This window comes from Gopherus flavomarginatus, chromosome 9 (assembly GCF_025201925.1).
Source record: "Gopherus flavomarginatus isolate rGopFla2 chromosome 9, rGopFla2.mat.asm, whole genome shotgun sequence".
NCBI lineage: Eukaryota > Metazoa > Chordata > Testudines > Testudinidae > Gopherus > Gopherus flavomarginatus.
Genome location: NC_066625.1, coordinates 52,113,944 through 52,139,575, shown reverse-complemented (window position 1 = coordinate 52,139,575; position 25,632 = coordinate 52,113,944). Strand labels below are relative to the sequence as shown.

The window sequence follows — 25,632 nt, the reverse complement described above, 5'->3', positions numbered from 1 at the left end:
GCTCACACCCCGGCTCCGCACCTCGCCCCGCAGCTTACGCTGGGCGAAAGCCCCCACGGCTGGCGGTACCCGGGGAGTTCAGCGCCTGCGCACCACGCAGAGAAGCAGACGAGGGGGTGGAGGCAGCGATGCCTTTGTTTAGGCCGCGGTTTCCCAGGCGCCCCGGCGGCGGGGGCGTGGCCAGGCGGCGGGGGGCGTGGCGGCGGCGCCGCGCGGCTCAGTCGGAGCTTGGCGCTCGGAGCGGGAGGAGCTGGCGAGCGGCCTGTGCGCGGAGCGGCCCGAGACACAGCGCGAGCCCACAGCAGCCCGGCACATCGGCCGGCCCCACAGGAGGAGGAGGAGGAGCCGCGCAGAGCCCGCGCCGCGCGGAGCCGCCGAGGATGATAAACACGCAGGACAGGTACCGGCCGCGGGCGCCCTGCAGGCCCGGCCCGGCCCGCGCGCCAGCTCGGGGGTGGCTCCCGGACTCTGGTAGCGCCGGGGGGCCTGCGGCGGAGGAAGCTGCGGGTCCCGGGAGCCCGTTTGTGCAGCGTGACACCACCTCGGGGTGCAGGCTCGGAGCGGGGGCCTGGGCCCGCTAGAGCTGCGGGGCCGCAGCGCGGGCTGCCATTGGGCCGCGCTGCTAAGGGCCGCCTCGCCGGCCCCTGAAACCGGGGGGCGTTGCGGGCTGGGTTTGTTCGCGAGCTGGGTCTGGCTGCGGGAGCCCAGCGCTCGGCGTCTCAGCGGGGCTGGGAAGTGGTGCCCTCAAACCGAATCCGGCTCCGGCTTTGAAAGAGGCGTTAGAGAGACTCGCGTTTCCCCCAAGCAAAGCGTACTCTCTTCTGGGCTGAGGTTTAGGGGGGGCGAGCAGGATCGCCGCTCCAGTGGCCTGTCTGCGGGCCAGCTTATCGCTTGCGCTGGAAACCAAACGTGGGAGGCGCTTTTGAACGCACACTGGATGTTTGGCAACGCAGGAAGAGATTTTGTTTATGATTGTTCCCCTCAAGCAATTCTTAGCTTTTAACCTAAGCTGAATGCTGACTCGGCAGTATTAAGGGGGTCACACCTGTTTGCTGTCTCTGACTGCAAACTGATAATAAAGTGTCACTAATCTTGGAAAAATGCTCTGAGTACAACTGATATAATCAGGATAGACTCTCCGAGGCAGCTGGGCATTCAAGTAAAAAAGAACATACTAAACTAAAGGGTTCTGCAGTATGAGTATTAATTCTGCCATTACATCAGGGGCTGGATAAGTGGTTTCTAAACATAAAAAAGTGTGATAAAACCAAAATGACATTGTATATGAGACTTCTCATCACAGGGCTTTTGGAAAAAGCCCTGAAGGCCCTAAGTGTTATGTAAACTGTAAAGTAATTTTATCCAGGGACCTAGAAATCAGGTCAGCAGTGAGGTGATGATCTTCACTTGCATTCACTGTAATTAGACATGAACACTTAGTCTAGCTTTTGAGTGTCCACAAAGTGAAATAATTCATTTTAAGCCTTTTATTTTCAATCATATGTAAGGCATGAGAAATGTCATGTTGTTCACACATTTTTAAAGCCTTATTACAGTATTTCTTAATGTCTCTCATTCCTTTTAAACTTAACTAAAAAAAATTAACACCCAAAATTATCCATATGTTCAACCTGCATATACATTATCTGTCCTGAAGGTACAATCCAGTTCAAGAGATTATAAAAACTACAGCTAGAAAAGATTTATAGGGCCATATTTTCAAAGTCATGCCCATGCAATTTTACTGCATACATTTGTGTGCCAGGCTAATGTGCCCATGCATGTCAAGTTACTTGTGTATGCAGTGTTACTTGTAGCTGTGTTGGTCCCAGGATATTAGAGACAAGGTAGATGAGGTAATATCTTTTATTGGACCAACTTGTGTTGGTGAGAGAGACAAGAAGAGCTCTTTGAACTCCAAATCTTGTGTGTCTCACCAACAGAAGTTGGTCCAATGAAAGACATTACCTCACCCAATTTGTGTCTGGGATACTTGTGCTCAAGTTAACATGCCTAACTTTGAAATTCTGATCTGGTAGGTAATCCTATCTACTCTTTACAGAAGCAGAATTGAACCCTTCAGTAACTTTCTTATGAGCTGGTTCTTACATATGACTTAATCTGTGTAATATCTAGAGGCAGGTTTTTACTAATGTGAAACTGATAGTGATAAGTGGAAAAAGAAAATATCAACTATTTTAACACTTTCCTTCAGTCTTTCCTGTTTTTCAAATACTGTTCTTCCATTAGGTGAACATCCTATATAGTATTCTTTTTGTATCCTGAGACTTGAATCTCTGGATTTCTTGTTAAACCTCAGTTGTCATAAAATACTTTTGTGATATTGTCTGTCATGGGGTAGTCATTGTGGGTCACCAGAGAAAGTATTCCTGTTTCCAGGGAGCATCTTGTGTGCGTGAGAAAAAAGGGAAGTGTTCAAACCTTTCACTAATGGTGATTGCTTATGTTAAAATGGGAAAAGTGGAGGCTTCCCACGGAGGCATTAACATGACAGGAATGAGTTTTACTTCTGCCCAGCACAGTATGTACAGTTGGCTGTCATGTGACTCTCTCCTGGCAAGTAATGGAAATCAGGGAGTATTAAGTCTTTGGTAGTCTTAAAAAGAGAGCTGGTGTTAAAAAGACCAAAAACTTTACAAAACAGAATCAGGAGTTCTTCAGAGTAGGAGATTATTTCCTCTGCAAATTTGAGGTAAATTTATTTTATGCATGGATTATTCCTGTATGGATTATTTCTGCATGTTAGGTGAGAACACATGGAGAATATGTGTATTTCAACTAGTGGTTTTAGTGGGATGATGCAATTACCTTTCCCACTTGAATTATATACAAAGTACTGCATGTCCCTAGAAAAGCCTGGCATTTTTCTGTTCATATTGCATTTTAAGCTAGATATGGAATGGTTTGGGTTTTTTAACTAATTCTCTTCCATTCCAGGGCTGATCCTCCCTATTCTCCCTTCAGGCTGCTTTTTTCCACTTCTGGTACCAAGATTATATTGCAGATGATCTAGTTGTTATCTCTTGGTTAGCAATTCTTGCTAACCTAGTTAAATTTTACTCATTAGATGGTGAATAAAGCTGAAAGTCAGAGTAATGCTTAACTTTTGAAGGAGCTTCTAAAGAGAAGCAGCTTTCAAGCCTCATCTGTAGAGTCCTGTGTGGATACAAAATTTGTATCTCCATCTGATCTGCAAACATGGTCTGCATATATAGAGCAGAAAACTACAGATTTGTAGGGCTCTGTTCATCCAGTGAATAAAGATCGATCATGTTGTCAGCTGCCAAAAGTTCATAATCATTAGTGATACATTTACCCAACCATATCTTGAAGTGCAGTGGTTTCTTTTTCAGCAAGGATTTTTTTTTAATTGGATCAGTTCATAGTTTTGAGTCCTGAATAAACTTTGTATTGGTTCCTAAGATTATCAGAATTGTGCAGACAATAATAGAGACTGGAAGGTGTATTTTCTGTGTGATGTGTTTGTAGAGGCATTCTGTGATCATGGTATATCTTTTTAATATTTAAAGAGACAAACGACACTTTATAAACTGACTCATTAGGGTTAAGTAATGGACTAACATCTTCTTTGTTAGGACTGTGTTCAAAAATGAACGCTCCCATATCTACTCAGGATCTGTTATGTGCAGTTTAAAAAAAGTCTCCATGATGAATTCCACCATAGTGATGTGGAAATTGAAATGGAATCTTTTTCCATTTGAAACTATATCTCTGTCTCTGTATATCACATGGATTTTGAGAGCCAAACAGATATTTTGGTGATGGCCATGGATTAGAAAGCAACTTAGGCTCTTCTGGTGCGATGGATCCCTAGGCACACTGTTGAGTTGATCCAGTCCAGGGTCCAGAGTTGATGAGCTGTTGTTCCAAATGCCTCCCTGTTGTCCAGGCCAAAGAAGCTTTTGTGGGGACTACTGTCCTGCCAGTATTTTGGTTACCAATTTGGGATATCTAAAGGTTTAGCAGGATAAAATGTCAACTACGCACCAGTGCACACTTGAAAATAGCTCATATTTGGTGTGGGACTTAACACAAAGAAGTTTATATTTAGAAGTTAGAGAGTACATGACATATGCTTTTTAGACAATCTAGTGCCTTTTTTAGCTAAAAGACTGTCAGTAAATACACAACTGTATTTTGTAACTGAAGGAGTGCAGCTTTTTACAAAAAAAAAAAAAAAAAGAGCCAGCACCAGGAAGAGAGAAGGAGAAAGGCAGAAGCAATAGAGAAGAGGATAATCTTCATGGTGTTCAGTAAATGAATGCAAAGTGAACATCTGAAAGATTTAAGAAGTGTATAAAAACTTGTTGATCATGAACGCTGGGGACAAGACACTGTGTTTCTCAGGTGGTTTGAGGCTAAGACTTAGATACCGTTCCTTCCAAGGCTGCCATTGGTATAGATATGGGAAAGTGAGAAAATGCTTCTTAATCTGCTCTTTCCACATCTACTTCTGCCTACAAGGAGAGCTGAGTTGCCCCATTTTACTAACTCTGCATGTAGCATGAGGTGTACGGCTTTTGGACCCTGGCTAGATTGGTTTGGGTCTTTTTCTGGGAGCATAGATAGAGTGGAGGATGGGGTGGGGAGTGGCAGAAGTATGCAGGCCCAAGAAAACATAGCAGTGGAAGAGGTTTAATAAACTGCTGTTCTGTAAACACTTCGGCTGAGCTTTCTTGGTCCAAGCTGTGGATGCTAGTGAAGGGCCTGGCATAGCATAAAGGATTCAGGTTAGGAAGTGTGACTATCCCCTGTGTAATAAATTCCACACTTACCAAGAAAAGTGAAATTAGGAAATGTTTCATGTGAGTTACTTTGGGTGAAAATATTTGGTTTTCATCACTTCACTTCATTATTCAGCTTCTTGAAACAATGCTCATGACTTGAAGGGGGAGTTATCAGTGCTATACTGCTGGGGGGGAACAAAGCTGCTAACCCCTTTCTTTGTGGGAGGGAATGGGCGATGCACAGCAAAGCATTTTGTCATGCAGCTCTATGCCAGTAGCTGCTAGAGAGGTGTGACAATCAATTGATTGTTCCAGTGATGTGGGTGGTGAGGAAGGACAAGGTTAGTACAAAATGCAACTGAGCATGTGTGTAGAGGAGCCTGCCATACGTCACTGCTTTGTGTCTAGTAACAGACAGTCTGTTGAAACAGAGTTCATTTCTACTGCCCCTTCAAAATAGTGCCAAAGCATGTTGCATGTTAAAATATTTGAAATGGTGGAGGGGAAGAAGATGATTTAAATTCTGCAGTATTGTAGTAGTACTGTAGCCAGAGTGTTTCAGTCTGTGTTTTGCCAGAGTGTTTACAGTTGCCTTTACAAGTTAAAATTTGGCTCTTTTGTAAATGTTTAATCAGTCACCTGATATTCAAACAGTCCCCTTTCATGCAAACAAACTGGTTTGGGCAGCCCTGATGTAGAGTATCATTCAGGACTCAGTCCTTGGAAACTTAGATGATTCTTGCATAGCACAGAGAAGAAAAATCCTGGAAAACATTACTGTGCAACTAGATTAATCTGTACAAAAAGTGTACGAAAGGTGTGGGAGGACCTACTGCAAACTTAGGATCTTTAATGTGGATGCTGCTTTTTAATGTGTTGTGTTCCCTACTGACTGTCCCTCTCCAGAGCTACTCAAAACACCATTGTTTTCAGTGGAACTATGAAGGTGGTATTTATATAACCTCATGCTGAGGTTTTTCATAACAGGAATCGTAAAGAATGACCTCCTGCTTCTTTGCATGGTTTCTGCAGGTTTTGTTAGTGTAATGTTGCTAAGCAGTGTCGCAGTGAAAGGAGCTATTACAAGGCTAGTGGAACAAACAACATTCCAAAAGTAAAATAGTTGCCCTCATTGACTTGCTAGAAGTCTTGGAATATCGGGTGGAGTGTGAAAGAGACTTAGGCTATGTCTGCATTACATACAGACGTGTCGCTCAGCTTATGTCACTCAGGGATGTGACTGAACCACCCACCTGAATGACATAAGTTATACTGACATAAGTGCTGGTGTGGACAGCGCTATGTCAGCAGTAAAACTGCTACCGCTGCTTGTGGGGGCTGGAGTAGTTAAGCTGCCAGGTAAGCGCACTCCCGTCGGCTTAGGCCATGCCTATATGTGCAGCGGCACCGCTGGAGCCTCTCTGAAGAGAGCTCTCCCATTGAAATAATAAAACCACCCTCACAAACGGCAGTAGCTAGGTTGACAGGAGAAGCTGTCCTACTAATATTCACACCCCTGAGCGACATAAATTATGGCAACATAAGCTTTAGTGTGGACATAGCCTTAGAGCAGCTACACAGAGTTTACAGCTGCATTGATGCAGGTTCACCACTGTAAACTTCCTAGCATAACCGTGCCCTTAGTCTTTGCTTCAGTGACCTTCTAGCTACGTTTTAAAGCATGGCGTGTAAGGGACGCTTTCTTAACCCAAGTAACAGGCTTCTGAACTCTCTTCTCTCTTGTGCTTGCCCTACAAGAAATCAACAACATTTAGGACAAGTGCATGTGGAAAACTTTGTAAGTGCCCTTCAGCCTGACATTGGATCTCAAATGAGGCTTCATTAGAGTATGAAAATGTCAACACCTTAAACATTTTATAGTGCACTTACAATGTTTTGAGGACGAGCCTCGTTCCACCTCCCTCTTGAAAAATGTGAAATTTAAACCTCCCTGTTCTAGATCCTATCTATTTGTAGGTGTTTGTTTATAGAAAATGTGTGTTCATCTGGTCCTGTCTTTCCAGCCATCTGCTATTGGCAGTTTTCTAAACTTTTCTTATTGGTAGGAGGTTGCTCAGCACACCCCCAACTTTTTTCAAGTTTCAGAGTAGCAGCTGTGTTAGTCTGTATCCGCACAAAGAACAGGAGTACTTGTGGCACCTTAGAGACTAACACATTTATTTGAGCATAAGCTTTCATGGGCTACAGCCCACTTCCCCCATTTCAAATAACACTGCAGTTTTTCTGGTAAAACAGAGCTCAAGTATCTTTGATTTACACGTCCAGGTGTTAGAAACATGAAATTTGTTATTGACATTCTGTCACTAGTGTTCTCGAATTGTCATTTGGAGTCGTGATAGCTGAACCACTAAACATTTGCTAATATAACTTTGTGCTATTCTTTCTCTTTTGCAGTAGTATTTTACCTTTGAGTAACAGTCCCCAGCTACCATGCTCCAGGCACATTGTTCCAGGGCCTCTGTGGTGCTCCTGATGCCCCTCACCCACTGTCGAAGATCCCCGGTGGGCGAGGGGGTGGCAGGGATCCTTCTCTGATATATAAGGTGAGCCTGATTCGATATGTAGAGATCTAATTACCTGTTTTGTTATAATTGAGAGCTCTGGGTTCTCCTGTGCACTTAAAGAAATGCTACTGTTCTGTTATAAGCAATGCTCAGATTAGGGGGTTGGGGGGCTAGCCTGCCTTGCTACATCTAGGGGGTACCCCACTTCTGATTTAATCGAAGGCGTGGGCGGTAGTGTATTGGCCCTTCTCCCTGTGCAGCCAGGAGCAGAGCGTGGAGCTGCAGAGAGGTCAGCAGGTGCCCCCGCCTCATGACAGCAGGAGCTGGGGCACCACAAGGGTATGGTCTGCAAAGAGACCAGTAGGCTTTCCTGCGTGATCAGGGTCCCCAGTGCCACCACTCTGTTGGGGGGGAAGTCCCACCCCCAAACATAGCAGGTCCTGCTACCCAGGCTCAGTGCTTCACTGGAGTCTCTCAGGCTCCGACACTCTCCTCTAGAGAAGCCCCTTCATCCCAGCAGGAAGTGAGAGGTGCTGCTCAGCACCCTGGCCAGCTGCTTGGCAGAGATCGGAGCAAGCCTGCCACATCCTGTCCCAATGGCTCGTCCTCCGGCCATGGGCTGTGAAGAGATGGGAAAGGGGGATGGGTGTAATTGAACAAGCCAGGAATCCTACAGGAGGCAAAGAGCTCCCATTTCCAGCTGCCACCACAGGAGATGAAGGGGGCAAAGATCCATCCCTGTCCCTTTTAGGAACTACACATTGGGAGAAGCATGGGTAGAATGGGGAGTCAGAGTCGGAGGGAGAACCCATAGACAGGGCTCAGGGGAGCTAGGAGCAGTTGGGTGGGTGCAGAGTCTGGGGAAGTCAAGGGCATAGGTGGGGTCAAAAGATGTGGAGTGGTAGTGGCAGGTAGACGGGATGCTGGGTTTGTGCAGAAGGAGGAGTTATGATTGTGGGAAGAGGTGGGACAGAAGATTGGCAGTAACAGGTAGGGGTGGTGATGGAGTTAGGGGTAGGACACAAAGGCCTATTTGGGGTAGAGGAAGGGCAGCTGAGGTTAAGAAAAGAGGCAGGGCAGAAAGCAGGGGAGGGGATGGTGAGGGCAGAGGGGAAAAGGCAGTCTTGTGCAACTGAGCTTGGCTTGGCTGTGCAGAGGATGCCAGCAAAGGAGCAGGCCAGGGAGTACCCTGGCATCTCACTTGCTGTGGTGTCCAGCACCATCCTTATTTATTAATGGCTACCCTATTTCTTTCCACTATAATTCAAGCACTGGTTATAAGGTAACTAAACTAGGTAAATAAGGTAAGACCCTTAAAGTGACACTGCCAGGTTAGTCGGGTAGAAACACTGGCCTGAATGCTGTTTTGCTTAAAGAAAAAACACCACCTACTAACTGAGAAATAAGTGAGTTCTCCCTGCTGGTCTGCTTTGAGTAATTAACTCACCAATACTATTCCCAGAGCTCTGTGTTCCTTGTGGTATCCATGAGGCTGGTGTGTAAACACATGAAGTAACTTTCTAAACAATAGGAAGTAGGGACCAAAAAGACACAATGCTTAACCGGAGCAGCTGACAGTCTGGCAGGTTAGACAGGAATGCTGTGTCCTAGAGATCACTGATGATAGCAGTATGGAAGGGTGCAGTCTGCTTCCCCACTTTCAACTCCTACCCTAGGTGTTGTTTACATTCTCCTTCCATATGCATTTTGTAGAAAAACGTCTCTAGCAGGAGCTTTTGTTTTAAAGCAACTTCGGAACCATTAGCGATTCTCTCAGAGAACTCATGGATCATGGGGTAGGTCTCAGAGAACTAGAGAAGAATGCAGATAGTACCTGTTTTTAAAATGGGAACAAGGAGGACCTGGGGAATTATAAATCAGTCAGCCTGCCTTCAGTACCTGGACAGATACTGGAACAAATTATTAAACAATCAATTTGTAACATCTAGAGGATAATAGGGTTATAAAGAATAGCCAGCATGGGTTTGTCAAGAATAAATCATGCCAAACCAACCTAATTTCCTCCTTTGACAGGGTTACTGGCCTAGGGGAAGGGGGGAAGCAGTAGATGTGATATATCTTGATTTTCGTTAGGCTTTTAACCCAGTCCTACATGACATTCTCATAAGCAAACTAAGGAAATGTGGTCTAGATTTAATTACTATAAGGTAGGTGCAGTACTGCTTGAAAAGACCATACTCTTGGTAGTTATCAATTGTTTGCTGTCAATTTGGGGGATAATATCTAGTGGGGTCCTGCAGGGGGCAGTCTTGGGTCCGATACTAGTCAGTGATTTCATTAGTGATTTAGATAATGAAGTGGAGAATGTGCTTAGAAAGTCTGCAGATGACAGCAAGTTGGGATCAGTTGCAAGCATTTTGGAGGACAGGATTAGAATTCAAAAGGACCTTGATGAATTGGTCTGAAATCAGCAAGGTGGAAATTCAGTAAAGACAAGTGCAAAGTACTATACTTAGAAACAAAGAATCAAATGCACAACTACAAACTGGGGAATAACTGTCTAAGTGGTAGTACTGCTGAAAAGGATGTGGGCGTTATAGTGGACCACAAATTGTATGAGTCAGCAATGTGATGCAGTTGTGAAAAAGGCTAATATAATTCTGGTGTGTATTAACAAGTGTTGAATGCAAGACATAAGAGGTAGCTGCCCCACTGTACTCAGCACTGGTTAGGCCTCAAATGGAGTACTGTGTCCAGTGGAAAAATATGGACTAATTGGAGAAAGTCCAGAAGGGAGCAATAAAAATAAAAGGTTTAGAAAACTTAACCTATGAGGAAAGGTTGAAAAAACTGGACATGTTTAGTCTTGAGAAAACAGTACCGAAGTGGGACCGGATAAGCCTGTAAATATGTTGAGGGCTGTTGTAAAGAGGAGTGTGAACAATAGTGCTCCATGTCCACTGAAAGTAGGACAGGAATTAATGGGCATAACCTGCAGCAAGCAAGATTTTTAGGTTGGATACTAGGGGAAACTTTTGAACTATACGTGTAGTTAAATTCTGGATTAGGCTTCCAAAGGGGATTGTGGAATCCCCATCACTGGACGTTTCTAAGAACAGGATAGGCAAAAACCAGTCAAGGATGGTCTAGGTTTACAATACGTGGTCCTGCCTCACTATAAGGGGGTGGACTTCGACCTCTCAAGGTTCCTTCCAGCCATAAGTCTATCTGTATCTTTTTTTGCCCTTAGTTCTGTTTTGTTCCCTTCAACTTCTGGCCATTGATGGACTTTGTAGGAAGAGACGGACAATTCTCAATAGCATACTCCTTAATAGTTTTATGGGGTTATCTTCGAGTGACAAATGTTTTTCCTTTATGGGAAAACCTGCCACAATACACCTCCCATCAGCATAAGGAGCAAGGATCTATTAGTGATTGGAATCCTGATGGCATGCTGTGCCTACCATTTCAGAAATCTTTTATTTGTCCTTTGCGCTAGATAGATATTTAACTGTGCTCTTTAGGAAACATCTGCTTTGATTGTGGAGGGTGGGAGTGGGATATAGGCCCTGTTGCATCAGTCACAAAAATATCCTGCTGGAATCTTTGAGAGTAGGACACTTCAGTCATTTTATCTGACCTATTTGGGGGATGACTTTTCTTTTAATTCGAGCATGGTGAACTTTTTAGGTTTTGTGTTTTTTTCTTTTGTGTTCTAGCGAGAGGAGCTTTTTATGGTTAAACATTGTGCTGTGCTATAAATGCCAGCTTTGGTATGCTATATAGCCCTTTGGTACTTGCAGAGAAGGCAACGTAATGCTTGCTAGGATTATTAATCCAGTAGTATGAGTGGTTCCTATGGGCCATGTCTTTTATAGCTACCTTTAAAATAGTTAACATAAAAGTAACAGTTGATATCAGTTTGGAGAGAGGAAGAGGGAAAATGGTAGAGTGTCAGTAGTGGACTTTGGAGGAATTCTTGGGTGTTGCCTAGAAAACAGTGAGTTGGAGATCAGGAGGCTCTGAAGAGCGTTCACTTCTCCAATCCCATTGTCGTTCACTCACTAATCTGCCTCAAGTTTTTTTTTGTGTATTCCACTGACAAAATCACTTGGAATGAAGGCCACTCTGGAGAAGACACTTCTGAAAAACATAATGGCTTGGCGGGGCCTCTAGTATTTAGAATTGCTCTCGCCTGCCTCTGATACTGAGAACATTTCCAGCAGGGATGTTGGCATTAATTGCTGTCTAAGAATACAATGTCCCACCTAAGAATGGCCATGCTGGGTCAGACCAAAGGGCCATCTAGCCCCAGTGTCCTGTCTTCCGACAGTGGCCAGTGCCAGGTGCCCAGAGGGAACAAACAGAACAGGTAGTCAGTCAAGTGATCCATCCCCTGTTGCCCATTCCCAGCTTGTGGCAAACGGAGGCTACGGGCACCATCATGTCCATCCTGGCTAATAGCCATTGACGGACCTATCCTCCATGAACTTCTCTAGTTCTTTTTTGAACCGTGTTATGGAGTTCCAGAGTTTGACTGTGTTGTATGGAAAAAAAAAAACTTCCTTTCATTTGTTTTAAACCTGCTGCCTGTTAATTTCATTTGGTGACCCTTAGTTCTTGTACCTGTATTAAGTTTAATTCCTTGGGTGCTGTTGGCAAAAATCCATTTAATCTTTGCTCCTATGGGTTGTCACAGGGCCTCTATTGAAAGCAAATAATTCCTTATTAGCATAGTTTATTCCAGTATGGCACTTGGGTTGGTGCAAAGTAACTGTAAATGAAATGTTAACTTCTGATCCAGGGCACCTGTTCCTGAGAATCTGCCTGCCCTCCCTCATTTGAGAGTAGAATATTAAACACATGGTATTTGTATCCAGCAGTATTATAAATTGAACGGGTTATGCTGCCTTTCTTTATTATGATTTTTCATTTTAAGAAACTTAAATGATGCAACTCTCTAATCAAGAGGGCTTTAACGCACAACATAGTCAGTGGTCAGAGCTGGTATTGTATTGCAGACAGAGACTTATGCTGAAGTACATGCTCTGGGTGGGTAAACTTGGCAGGAGGATGCGGGTGCTGTACATGCCAAGAGGAAACTGCACACATGGGGTTCTCAAGTCATTTGGCTCTGGTGGATCATAACATCCTTTCTCCTCAATAAACTGTCAGTACGCATGGTCCTTCCTGCTGTTCCTCTTGGATTAATTCAGAAATATAACCAGATTAGATGTCTCATGCACAGTACATTCTCCTTAAAATGGAAATTTGTCCTTGAGCCTCTAATCTGAGAGATTTAGTTCAAGACTGTAGTAACATGAGGTAAAGGGTTTGTCTTAAAAACGTCCCTATCTTGACACCAACTCCTCTAGCACTAGTTTGTATGTGTCCTGCTGAGTTAACCTGAAACCAGACTTTGGTGGCATAAATAGAACTTCTCTCTGTGCAGATTTCAGAAGTCCCTGATCTGCTTTCCATTCCTGGAAACTGTCTTCTTTGTTCCCGACTCCATGTGGTTTTTGAGCTGAGGAGAGAGTGGTTTAATTGTATTTTAATATACATGGATAAAGAAACAGCCACCATGCATACTGATTAAAGAGAGGGTTTATATAAAACTTAATTCCCAAACAATTGGGGGAAACTGGCCCAAGGTTAATCCATGTAATTATGATGTACTATTGGAATAAACTGGGCCAGGTTATGACAATAGAGTGTAGGGGTAGGGAGGTTGTTTTGCAGGAAAAAAACTTAAGTAGCTGTGATGAGATGTGTGCAACCATGCACGCTCCCTTCACACCTAATGAATAAACCTGTTCCCCACGGGAAAAGTCTGTCTGACTAAATATCAACCCATTTTTCAGCACTGCTGTTCTGTGTTTTGTGCATTCAGAACAGATGGTACCTTCCTTTGCTCAAGTTAGCAAACCCCAAACAGTCTGATTACATGTGAGAGGCTATCTGATCCCACATTGGATACTATAATCAAATACAATCCTCTGAGTTTTAATAGATCAAATCACTGATGTTTGATTCGTAATACCCTCTTAGGACAGAAGCTGACTAGTCAGGATGTAAACTTAAGGCTGACACTCCTCAAATCCATCTCTAAACAAAGGCTCAGTGCAGTTGAGTTAAGGCTGTAGCGTCCACCTTACTGTAATGCTTAGACCTGGGCCATTCTTTGGTTGAAACTATGCTAGCAAGACATCTGAAGAGTGGCTTGTACAGTCACACTGAGGAATGCCCACTGTTGTTTTTTACCCCAGCAGCTGTTAAAACTGTGCTGCTTGACTGCCTGGGAGATTAATATGTACCACAGTTTCGCTTCTGTAGTTATGTGGAGGTGGAAAATAGCCCAGTCCTCATTGTTTCTAAACTATACTAGCACTTAAAATTGATTGTCACCAGCATAGTTGCCACTGTAATGTGGGCTTATTGGCTAGAATAGATGCATACTCCTGACAATACATTTTTTTAATAATGGCTTTTTTCACAAGATGGCGTTTGTAGCAGTGTCGCTGTGTTTCATTGCTGTGTGTGCTGTATTAGGTCTGGCTTATAGAATAAAATGAATCAGCAGCAGGTGGGAGTTCTAATACTGATTTGGTAAAGTAATCTGACATTTTAAAAACAAGATTCCAGCATAAGTTATGACATTGGCAGTGGGTTTTTTCACTTCAGGTTACATCCTCTTCAGAGGACTATGCACTTTTTTGTTTGACTGAATGGTCTCAAAGTGTGCTTATTTAACTCTACACCATGATCCATTGATACCATCAGGGAGTGAGGGGGCATGAGTCTGTCTGGGAGTCTTTTCTCCCCCTCCTCTTCCTTCTGTGATTCAGCAGCAGATTTGTCCTTAGTCTGCCCCCTAAATTAGAAGTTGGCTGCAGATGCTAAACTCTTTCCCAGTTTAGATTTTAGCCTTTGGGGTTGCACAGATAATACCCATCAATCATGTTGTAATGTTTTTATCTTCCTGAGTCTGTAACCGGACAAACTGAAGCAGTAACCCTCAGAGCTGTGAGTGGCACCATTTGTCTCCAAGGAGTGTTGACTCAGAAACCTAATGGTGATTTCAGTGCCATCCTTAACTGTTTCAAAGCTGATCATTTAGCGGAAAAGTGCAGCTGTGGTGATCTATGACAGTGGGGGTGAAGACGTGACTAGGGTTGGGGACCATGAAGCAGCTGGTTGCCATTGAGAGTTGCTGGGTGAGAACTGTGTTGAATTCCCATTTACAAAACAAAACAAAACTCACTGACTATCCAGTCTTCTGTCCCCAATTCCACAGTATTCCTCTGTCTCCTGGGTGCTCAAAATAGCCTCACTAGCTGAGAATGCTTTTTATCTTCTACCCCCAGCCAGGGCCATTCCTTGTGGTTTTGGGACCTCTCCAGGGTAATCCATGCCTTGTCACTACCAGACTGGATAACTATCATGTGCTCCAGATGGTGCTGCACACTAACATCACCAGAAATCCACCTCCTGCTTGCTTTTGTAATGGTGCTTGAAAACAGCATGTGACACCTGTATTCCATAAGCATCACGGCTTCCCATTAATGTTTGGGTACAGTACAGTGTTGGTTTTAACCTGTATAACTTTAAATGGCTTAAGCCCCTCAGAGACCATCTCTTGTGTGAGAAGGGTCAGTTGAGGGCAGCTGAGGCACTTGAGCAGAGTCAGCTGGCTTAGTTGGGAGGGTTCTTGAGACAGTTTAGAGAGGAGGGTCCTTCCAGAAGCCAAATTTGCTGGCCATTAGATCGTGTTGTAAAACTAGCGCTTTCTCCCAGTGTTTTGCTAGGAAAGTATTAGGCGGGGCGTGAGGTTGGGAGGATTTTATACTTTGCAGACTGTTCCAATTTTTCTTTTTAAATGTTGTTCATGTGTACATGCTTCAAGTGGGAACACTTTCAAAATAAATTTCATTAAATAAAAACCCAAACTGATGCCCCTCTCTTCCCAGTGGCCAAAGCCCCAACTGCCCCTCTGCCCAGTTGTCAAAACTCCAGCTTCTGCACTGATTTCTAGCATACCTGCATTGTCCACGCAAAGCAACTGTTTGATGCTGAGAATGCAAGGCAGTATCTCAGTGAAAAATACACTTTTGACACGCTACCACCAGAAGTTTGTGTGCTGCAGAAAGCAACACTGCTATGTTGTAGAACCTCACCGATGAACTTGAGTCTAATGTGCGGTAGAGTGAACAGAACCCTGCCATTGAAATGTTCCTTTTAATAAAAGCCTTTCTTCCTTGTAGGGGATAGTATCACAAATGTTCTTTCCAGGCATGCTACCTTCTGGCTGAGGAGTACTAGATGCTGTTTCCTTCTAGCAGGAGTCTTTTAGCAATGCAGTGTTCCCAGGCCTTGCCATAGCCTCATTTTCAAAACTGATGCTTCCTTTCTACTTGTTACATGATTGGCATCTCCGACTTCATTACTCTCGGATGACTTAAGCTGCTCTTGTTTCCCAAGAGATTTTTCTTAGGCAAAATCCAAAGAAAGCAATACTCTCATCTCTTTCATACTACAGTAACAATATCTGTAATAGAGAGGAACGGTGAATGTAAATTTCTAGCCACAGGAAAGTCCTTAAAATTCTGTTTGTTCATTTTGTTTACGACTGTAACTGGCAGCTGATATATTTGAAATGGCATCTTTTTGGACATACATTTGAAACATAGAATGCATCCAAATAGTGTTTCTGACCTGACATCTTTGTCAGTGAAATGTCACTAAACATGAATTCTGATAGCCTGCCTTTCATTACCACTTCTGTTCAATTTGATGGCTAAAGAATTCTGTGTGCTGTTTAATACTCATTTGATGCCCCCTGCTTTGGCAATAAGTTCTGGGAAATGCTCTTGAGTTCACTCACTCACGTTTTATGCAAGAACATGAGTTCAAAGAACCCCAACAAAGATTGACCATCAGATGCATGTGTGCTGGAATTGGCCAGTGGCCAATTGGCCAGTTTGCCAACATTGGGCAAATGTTTTGGAATGCCACGGGGCACAGAACTGGTCAGACCTTGGTGGATACTCTGAACTACTAGATGAGTATTGGAGTTGAAGAGAGCTGTGTTCTCTGGGACATAGTTAATTATACAGATTTGTCAGTGTAACCTGTTGTGGAGTGAAATGGCATTACTGCTGTTCACAAGTGTAATTCTGAATGTGGTGTCAGCAAAACAAGTTATAATTGAACTGGAGGGAATTTGAATGGGGAGACTTGAGTTCTCTTTATGGTGATCATTATGGTATGTCAACACACCGTCTACTCTAGGATCAGTGTTTAAAAAAACACCCTAAAATAAAGTGGATTTTTTATTAACACGTTCTTTACCTATTTGTAGGCTTCAGTTGCCAAAGTGACTGTCTTGTATCTGTTTGAGTTTTTAATTATTCTTTCCTAGTTAGAATTTCAGGTTTAACTTCACAATTCTTAGTACACCTCTACCTCAATATAACGCTGTCCTTGGGAGCCAAAAAATCTTATCGCGTTATAGGTGAAACCAAATTATAACGAACTTGCTTTGATCCACTGGACTGCACAGCCCCTCTTCCCGGAGCACTGTTTCACTGTGTTATATCTGAATTCGTGTTATATCGGGTCGTATATCAGGGTAGAGGTGTAGTAGAAAAAAACATTAAATGTTTTTCTGAAGTTCATATTTTAGGATAGATTGAAAATAGAATATTCTAGAAAAGCATTGGATAAGTGTATACTATTGTTTTTAGCCTTTACAGTGTCCAGGAGAGCTTTAAATCTAGTTCAAGTACTGATCTCACATACATTTCTGATTACATGTGCCCAGACTATGGCCAGTCCAATCATAGATAATACAATTTTTCAGTGGAAGATTTGAATCTTCTAGCAAATTCTCTGCAGTTAAGACTAAGCACGTTTACCAAGAGATTTGGCAAATTCATTCACTCGTTCACACTGTGCTAGATGAATGTAGATTAAGAACTTTTCGACATTATTTTCTCAAAGTGGCTGGTAATCCTGGGTGTCTGTCTGCACAGGTGGGTACTAGCACGTCAGGCCTTTATTTTTAAAGTTAAAGGGAGTGGTGAAGTCAGGGCGGAAATCCTGTCTGGAAAGAATTTGGAGCCAAATAGTTTTAGTATTTTGTTCTTTACCTGCAGCAATTTGTAAAATTCAAGCAAGACCCGTTCAGTCAGTTCTAAGAAAGCATTTCTACTTTAGTTCCCTATAAATGTTAATTTAAAAGCCTTTAAAGCCTTCGGACTGTATTTCACTCTTCCCTTTTTTCCCCACATCAAAACCTGAAGGATGAGAAGCTCACTGTTAACCAAGATGTCTCAGTGCATGAAGGGAAACCTCACATCGTCCACTTCCAGTACAAGATTACGGAAGTGAAGATCTCCTCCTGGGATGCGGTGCTTTCCAATCAGAGCCTTTTTGTGGAAATCCCTGATGGCTTATTAGCTGATGGGAGCAAAGAAGGGTAAGCTCCTAAGATGTTTGAGTAGCATATGCAGGGTTAACTGCCTGTGGAAGAAGGTATGGCTTATAGCCAATGTGACACGGGGGATTGCTTTGACGAGATAAAGGGGGAAGGAATTTTTATATTTATATAAGAATGGAGGTATAGTGTAAATCCCTTCCCCATTATTCCCTTCTACACCAAAGCTTCCTTATTCTTGTGGTTCTGCATGTATTTCTTTTTCCCCCCTAGGGATCAAAAGAGATTTGCTCTTCTCCTTTTTAGCATAAGAATTCAAATAGTATAAAGGGTCAGCATGATTATTTGGTACATAGTATTTCCCATTCTAGGTCAGACTAGTAGTGATCTTGCTCTGGTAACCTGCCTCTAACAGGGGCTGGTGACTAGATGCTTATGGGGAAAGGGTTATCTCCCCACATTTGACCAATTAGACAAGCTTTTGGGGGTGAACATTTTTATTTCCATACAGATAATTACATTGTCCCAAAGCATAATTTTCCTTTGTCATCAGTTTAAGTTAGCCTGCTCTTAGTGGAGCTGGCTGTTGTTCTCCTGTAGCCATCCCAGAACCCTTTAAAGTATCTCTGAACTCTGAGATCCCATAACTTCATGTTGAAGTGGACAACACAGATTAATGCATGTTGTGTGTAAATTTCATTTGGCCCTTAGCAGGCAGCATGTCAGGATCCTCCCTTTCTCCTCCATACCCTTCCTCCATCATTTGCCTTCTCACTTCTTTTGTTTGATCCTAAATGTAGTTTTATGTGCCTTAAAAATCGGATCCAACTTCATAGGGTACCTAAACATGTTGGTACACAATCTAGCAGGGTATTCAGTGTACACCTGCACTGTACGTCATACTGCGCAAATGGGATCTGGAAAAATCCTTGTAGTTTTTGTAGTTCGTAAATATTCCAGCGCTCCCAAACCCCACAGGCACAGATTCTTCTCTGAGGGTATTTGTCTGCCCAAGTCACCACAATTTTGTAATAGATTATTTTTAGTTGGGTAAAATAGGCCTTGGAGGTTATAATTAAAATAGATGATTATCATATTAACAAAATCCCTTCCAAGTTAATCCCCCTAGGTGTTATCCAGTCTTGCTGGCTGCTGTTTAATTTGGTCCTGAAATTCCTATTAGTAAGCGTTCCTGTAGTACGGTACTAGACTCAGGTCAGTGACTGATGGAAGAGCCCAGACTGAACTGATCAGTGGGGCTGTGGTACTTTGGATCAGCACAACTTATGTTTTACTAGTAGGTAGAAAATATTTCAGAAGTTTTCTGCCACCTCATCAGGATGGTACTGATGGAAAATTGCATCATAAGTAGGAAACCTGTTCTGTGAACAATATGTGAAAATTCTCACTGGCTCAGTGAGGCCATTTTTCCTCTTTGCCTCCTTTCCTTCCTCCCCCCATCCTTTTTTGTAAGGAAAACGTCACAAATCATTTAAAGGTTATGTGGGAAGCGAACAGGGTACAGGTTGGATCAGTAGCAGTTTACGTATGAACTGTTGCTTCTGAACTATAGAACTCTTAGTTACCAGCCGTTTCCCTGCCAGCTCAGACTAAATATATGTCTGAACCATGTCAGCATGTCTGTGCCAGCAAACCATCGTAGCATAGATGCAGCCTACACTGGACAGAAGGCTTTTCCTGTGGGTGTAGAAACACCAGTTCCATGAATGTAGTTAAGTATGTGCTCTTCCACTGATGTAGCCGTGTCCACTGGGGATGGGCATAGCTGCATCAGTCAGGGGCTGGCTTTTTTTCACACCCCTGACCGTGGTACCTTTGCTGATACAGCTTTTCAATGTAGATCAGGCCTACCTCCCAGACTTTAGCAGTTGTTCTGATGGGACAGATATCCGTGCCTAGTGCACTGGCATGAATGTGGGCGAGCTCACCCTGTCTGTTGTCAAGGCAATTCATGAACACTTCCCTCATGTGCAATGAAAGGGCTTTAAAACTCACTCAGTGACTTATATTATTAACTTGGATTAATGTGGTGCCTGGTTATGGATCAGGACCCCAATATGCTAGGGGCAATAAAACAACAAAAAGACAGGCCCTGCCTCAACAGGGCTTTGTCATAGGATTTGTTCCTCCAGTGTTAACCAGAGTGCATAATTCCCAGGTGTCAGTGCGAATGCATCTCTTGTGCCTCAGAACGCCTTAGCAATTCCTCCTCATAAGTCAGACTGACAGCGCCCCGTTGAGACTGATCGCTTGGTGTGACTGATGTGCCCTTTCCTCCTCCCTGACAGATTGCTAGCGCTATTGGAATTTGCTGAAGAGAAAATGAAAGCAAACTACGTCTTTATTTGCTTCAGAAAAAGCAGAGAAGATAGAGGTGAGAACTTTCACCGCTGTGTGGTTTTTTCCTCCCTCGGAATAGACTGAAGCAGCTGCTGCTCTGCAAAGTACTGTCATGTGCAGGGCTTCACCAGGCCACTTCTGCCAGTAGGAAGTTTCCTGTTGTGGTTGATCTCTGCACAGCAAGCACTGTCATAATTAGCTGTCCTGCAAATTTCTTGCCCAGTAGGAGATTATTTCTGTTGACTTATTTGAATGCCTGATTATTTCTTGTAAAGAAAGGATATTGGATTTCTCTGTGGCTGGAAGTCATATAATCACACCAATTTTAATTATTTTTGGTCTTTTGTTTCAAAATACCTGTCAGCAAGTATATCTGTAACAATGCAAACAAAAATGATTCAGAAAATGTTTTTTGTGGACAAATGGATTCCTTACTAGGCATATTAATACAGAACTCCATTGTTCCTTGCATCAGTAGCAATTGAGCTGTTGGGCAGTAAGACTCCCATGCAGAAAAGTGCCCTTTCCCTGCTAGTCCAGTAGCAACATGGGATCTCTAATATCTTTGGTCAAGACTCATTTAATGTTTCCTCTGAGCAAGAAATGAAACTGCCAGGTTCACATGATTTATAGTGAGGTGGCTGTCCTACCCCATGGGGGAACTAAATCACAGAATATCAGAGTTGGAAGGGAGCTCAGCAGATCATCTAGTCCAACCCCCTTTCCAAAATAGGGCCAATCACGAGACAGATTTTTGCCCCAGATTCCTAAGTGGCCCCCTCAAGGATTGAACTCTCAACCCTGGGTTTAGCAGGCCAGTGCTCAAACCACTGAGCTGTCCCTCCCCTCCCAAAGCATGTTTAGTGATGGTTGTGCCTGGCTCTGTGCCCTGGTGTTGATCCCTTTCATTGTTTCCAAGTGGATGTTTGACCAGTTGATCTCCCAGCACTTCTGTTCTCTTCCAGACCTGTGGGTAATACTTATCCTGCCTGTCAGGACTCATGACTGAAGGGGGATATGCTAGTATCTAAAGATAGATGTGTTGGATAGGTGATTAGAACAAGGAAGCCTGGAGGAATTTATGGCAAAGCACAAGGTTATGAATAAGCCAGTATTAAATTGACAAGACATGAGTGAGTGAATATCTAGTAATCAAACAACCTTGTGATGGTAGAAGTAATAGATGCAACAAAATTCTTCTTACAAGTTTAATATTAATCCTCTGCTTTTCAAAAAAGGATTATTCTATGGCTTCATGCATCACTGTTTTACCTTCAGATTGGTAGGAACTCCTCACTTGCACTAAACACAGGAAAATATTTTTAAAAATAGGTTAGCTGTACAGTGTCTTTCTGGAAGTGAGCAATTGTTCGCATGAATAGAGAGCTGGCAGCACACTTGAGTCACCCACTGTGGAAGCCAGTAATAGCTGGTTTCTTCGAGATGTGTATAAAATAATTTTAGCTGCCTTTATCTTGCAGTGAAATTTCTTACCTGGTCCTGAAACAATTAACTGTCAGTGTTCAAACCCTTTCTTCCTCATGTGATCTGGAGCTCACATTCAGGTTGCTAACTACTTCAGTACACAGAACAAATCTGCCACAATGAGTCTTCCTCTTTTTAAAGTCATGTGGCACAGTTAAACTGAGTGAGACCGCACAGAGGTTTTAGAATGTTTAATTGTTACTGGTAGGTTAGTTAAGGAGTACATGGGAGTCACCCTAGTGTAGATACCCAAGGTCACACTGCTGTGGTTCCTTAGTAACAAGTGTATCCAATTATCTGCCTTTGTTTGTCTATAACTTGTCAAAATGTGAGTTTCTGAGCTGACCTCACTCTGCCTGAGTTGTATGAATGATGCCTTGGTGACAAAATCTGTACAGTGTGGTAAGACAGCAAGCTGCCTGACTGGAAGAATGTCCCAAGCCATGGTAAATAATCCCTGTAATTGTGGCATTGCCAGTAAATTCCAGTTGGCAGCCATTACTGCTTCAAGTGACCTAAAAAAAGTGGGGTCTGGCATCACCCCGACATCTGCCTGTCCCCCTGCCCAGCAATTAATTCTGCCCCTAAAATCAGTTCTGTTTTCCCCCACTCTCAACGTCAGTTCTACCTCCTCCAGCCTCACTGCTGCAGCTTCAGGGGGTCCCCACTTTCTTTCCTAGGCCTGGGGCGGCTGCAGCAGGGTCCTCTCTCCTTCTTTCCAGGGAAGGGGGAGAAACAGCTCCTTGCTTGCGCATGAGGGAGCGGAGATGCTGGGCACTTCCTTGTTCCTCTTCCCTGCTCCCTTCCAGCACTGGCTGCTATCATTAGTTGGTCCTTAACTGCAACTGAGGGAGTGTGACCTTCATCTGGGCCCAAAGGCTTTCGTCACAGGCAAGCCCACCAAGTGTGTGTCAAACACCCTGTGGCCCCACGTCCCCGCAAGAATGCTGTTGGGTGGTTAAGCTTATTTTTATGTAATCCTGTGGCACTGACAGTTCACACCATTGCTTCCCAGCTCAAATTTGCATCTGCCAGGGAAGATGTATTCAGACCCCCAGTTAACAGTCTGGTCTACAAATAATATTGTACCTTGTGGTGTGGAGTAACTCCACAATAGCATCTTCCAGGCAGCTGGAAGAAACAAGTTACTACCTGAACTTGTTAGACACAATATATCTATTACCTCTCCCACCTTGTCGCTCTAATACCCTGGGACCAACATGGCTACGACAACACTGCACACCTGAATTTTAGCATTAAATGTGTGGCTTATGAAGACCACAGCGTATGTTGGGAGGCTTGTCCTTGTTATGTATTAACTTTGTGAGATACAATGAGAGGGGTTGACCCAGTGCCCCCTCTGCAGAGGCTAAAAGGATTTCTTTTAGTTTGTTGTACAACACCCACTGCTTTCCTAGGTGATGTCAGGACCGGCTTTAGGGCGATTCCACCAATTCCTGGGAATCAGGCCCCGCAGCATCCGGAAGAGGGGCCCCGCACCCTCCACCAGCAGCAACCGATTGAGCTGCCGCCGAATTGCCACCGCCATCTTCGGCGGCAGCTCAATTGCTGCCACTGTCTTCAGCGGCATTTTGGCAGCAGCTCTTTCGAATCGAGCCCCGCATGTCCTAAAGCCAGCCCTGGGTGATGTAGGAAGATTGCACTTTATTAGGGTGTATGCTACACTTTACAGATTCTACCAGGAGATGTAGGATGGGCTTGTGTCTAAGAGGACTGAACTCGGAGCTCTGGGGAATTTGTGACTGCCACAGCCTCCATGTACCCTTGAGCAAGTCACTTAATCTTCCTGGCCCTCGCTTGCCCATCTGTAAATATTTCTCACAGCCTCCCTGGGAGGTAGGGGCTATTCGTTGTGAGGTGGTGCAGTGATTTTACCACCTTCCTGTTTGGTACACAACTGTGTTGCATTGGCACCTAGAGTACCTGGTTCGGATCCTGGCCTTGTTGTGCTGAGCACCGTACACTCAGTCCCTGCCCCAATGAGCTCTAGACAAGACACCCAAAGTGGAGGAAGCAGGGAGAGGGAAACAGAGATACAGCGTAAAGAACAGACGAGATACAGGTAAAGAAAGAGAGACATAGGGAAAGGACAAGGTAACCGTGAATCTTTGAGTTTAAAAGGTCAGCCCACCTAAACATTCCTTTTCTGGTGGGCAGTGCAGCCCTGAAAATGTGGAGTTAGCCTATATGCATGTTGATTCCTCACCTGGACTTGGTGCTGCAGAATACAGCTAACAAGGTGTTTCGTTCCTAAGGTTAACGGTCTCTGTCTCTTTCTCCCCTTGGGTAGCTCCACTTCTGAAGACGTTCAGTTTCTTGGGCTTTGAGATTGTGAGTCCTGGCCACCCCTGCGTTCCATCGCGACCCGACGTGATGTTCATGGTGTACTCTCTGGATCAGAACTCTTCCTCTGATGAAGAATAGCCCCTGTGGAGTACGCCAGCATGACCTGAAGATGCTTTTGAGGGGAGAAGTTAATCTCCTTTCATGCGGAAAGGGAAAACAAACTTCTGTTGGACTGAAACTGCATTTCTCATTGTTAGATTGGCCTGTATATCCTCCAAGTTGACTTTTTCATTGAAATGTGTTACATAGAGAACTATATATCTATATCTATACACACACATGCGCGCGTAATCTCCATATAGTAAATGGACGATGTTTATGAACTGGCATAGAAGCTCTTTAAATACAGCTGTGTGGTATACTTGTCAGCCTAGCAGTGCCTCATGCTCGGGCTGTGAATGGAAGCCTGGCATGCCAGGGGGAACACAGTGGCTAGAAGCAGTATCGATTTCTAGACTTTTTAATTCAGTGTTTTTTCACTGATCACCTGATGTGTGGCACACATTTTAAAGACTTGTCTATTTTTTTTGTTCACTCAGACTCTTAAATGTAAGGCCTGTTTTGGATATAGACACACAGAAGGAACATGCTTGAGTTAACTCTTAATGACACTACATTTAAAACCCTCTGTTTCTGCATGGGGGTAACAAATGCTATATACAGTTTACCCCTCTTTTAAAAAAGCTGCTTGCTCTTCCAGCTTTGGTTTAAGCGTCTTACTCTGTTCAAGGTTACCTCTGCGCTAGGGCAGCCTTCAGCAGCGGGGCATTCAGGTTAACTTTACCCAGCTGGTGCTTTAGTTTAGAAGGATTGAGTCAGTGGCAGAGTTGGGAATTGAACACGGATCTCCTGAGTCCCAGCTCAGTGCTTTAACCAGAAGGAGAAGAGCCGTTGCCTAGGCCTCTGGCAGTGCTGCAGTGGTCCTCTCCTTACATTGAATAAAAGGAGCATTGGGGCGCTGCCTCTGGTTCAGGTGAGCTCTTCTTTGGCTGCTCGTGTGTTAGTTGTGTGGAGCGGCTGGGAGTCTGTAGGAAAGGTGTGAGCTATCCTGGTATGAATGTGGGTCACTGGCTTTAAAGTCTCTGGTGAGACTGGTTAAGGGGGCTTTAGTTTTTAATTAATCACTTCATGATCTTCCTCATCTCAAAGCCGAGGTCTGTGCCTCTGTTACTAGCTTGAGAGAGGCCCTTGGAGGCTTCAGGCGCTGCTGACACAGGCTCTGTATCGAATACCAAAGGGAGCGGAATGCAGCGCAGCAGGACCATGATGGTGAAGGAGACTCCATCTGTTCTGCCTTCCTCCTCTCAGATCAGTTCCACAATTCTCCCCACCTGGGACTGTCAGTGGGGACGGGACGGGACAGGAGGAGGCTGGAACTGCTGGCTGTAGTTTGTCTCTCTCCACCACTTCTAATGTTGGAGAAGAGAGTTAAGCTCTTCTGTTGATGCCATTTGGTTTTAATCTGACTGGCTTTCTTTGACTGCTAAATAAGATATATATATTTATCAATCCTCCATTGGGGATGCATTGTGAGCTCTCGTGCTGACCTGGCTGCCTTATCCATTGCATTGTCCTTGTATGCTTTGTTCTGATTTCATGTTTATGTGGAGGATGTTGTCTGAAAGCTGAAGCCATTCCATAGACGTTCATAGTCAGTTTATTTGGGGGGCGGGGGGGCTGTTGGGTCACATGTTGTTAGTGTGTGAATAAATGATTTTAAAGTTGG

At 44.0% G+C, this 25,632-nt stretch overlaps 1 protein-coding gene across 1 annotated transcript; it reads left to right on the top strand.

Annotated features, from left to right (window-relative positions):
* Positions 1-232: 232 nt before the first annotated feature.
* OAZ2 (ornithine decarboxylase antizyme 2) lies at positions 233-25,632 on the top strand. The gene is given in 7 exon segments (XM_050967450.1): positions 233-400; positions 7,185-7,260; positions 7,262-7,333; positions 17,560-17,735; positions 20,003-20,088; positions 23,851-24,720; positions 24,793-25,632. Coding segments are annotated over 6 exon segments (564 nt in total). The 5' UTR covers positions 233-380; the 3' UTR covers positions 23,985-24,720; positions 24,793-25,632.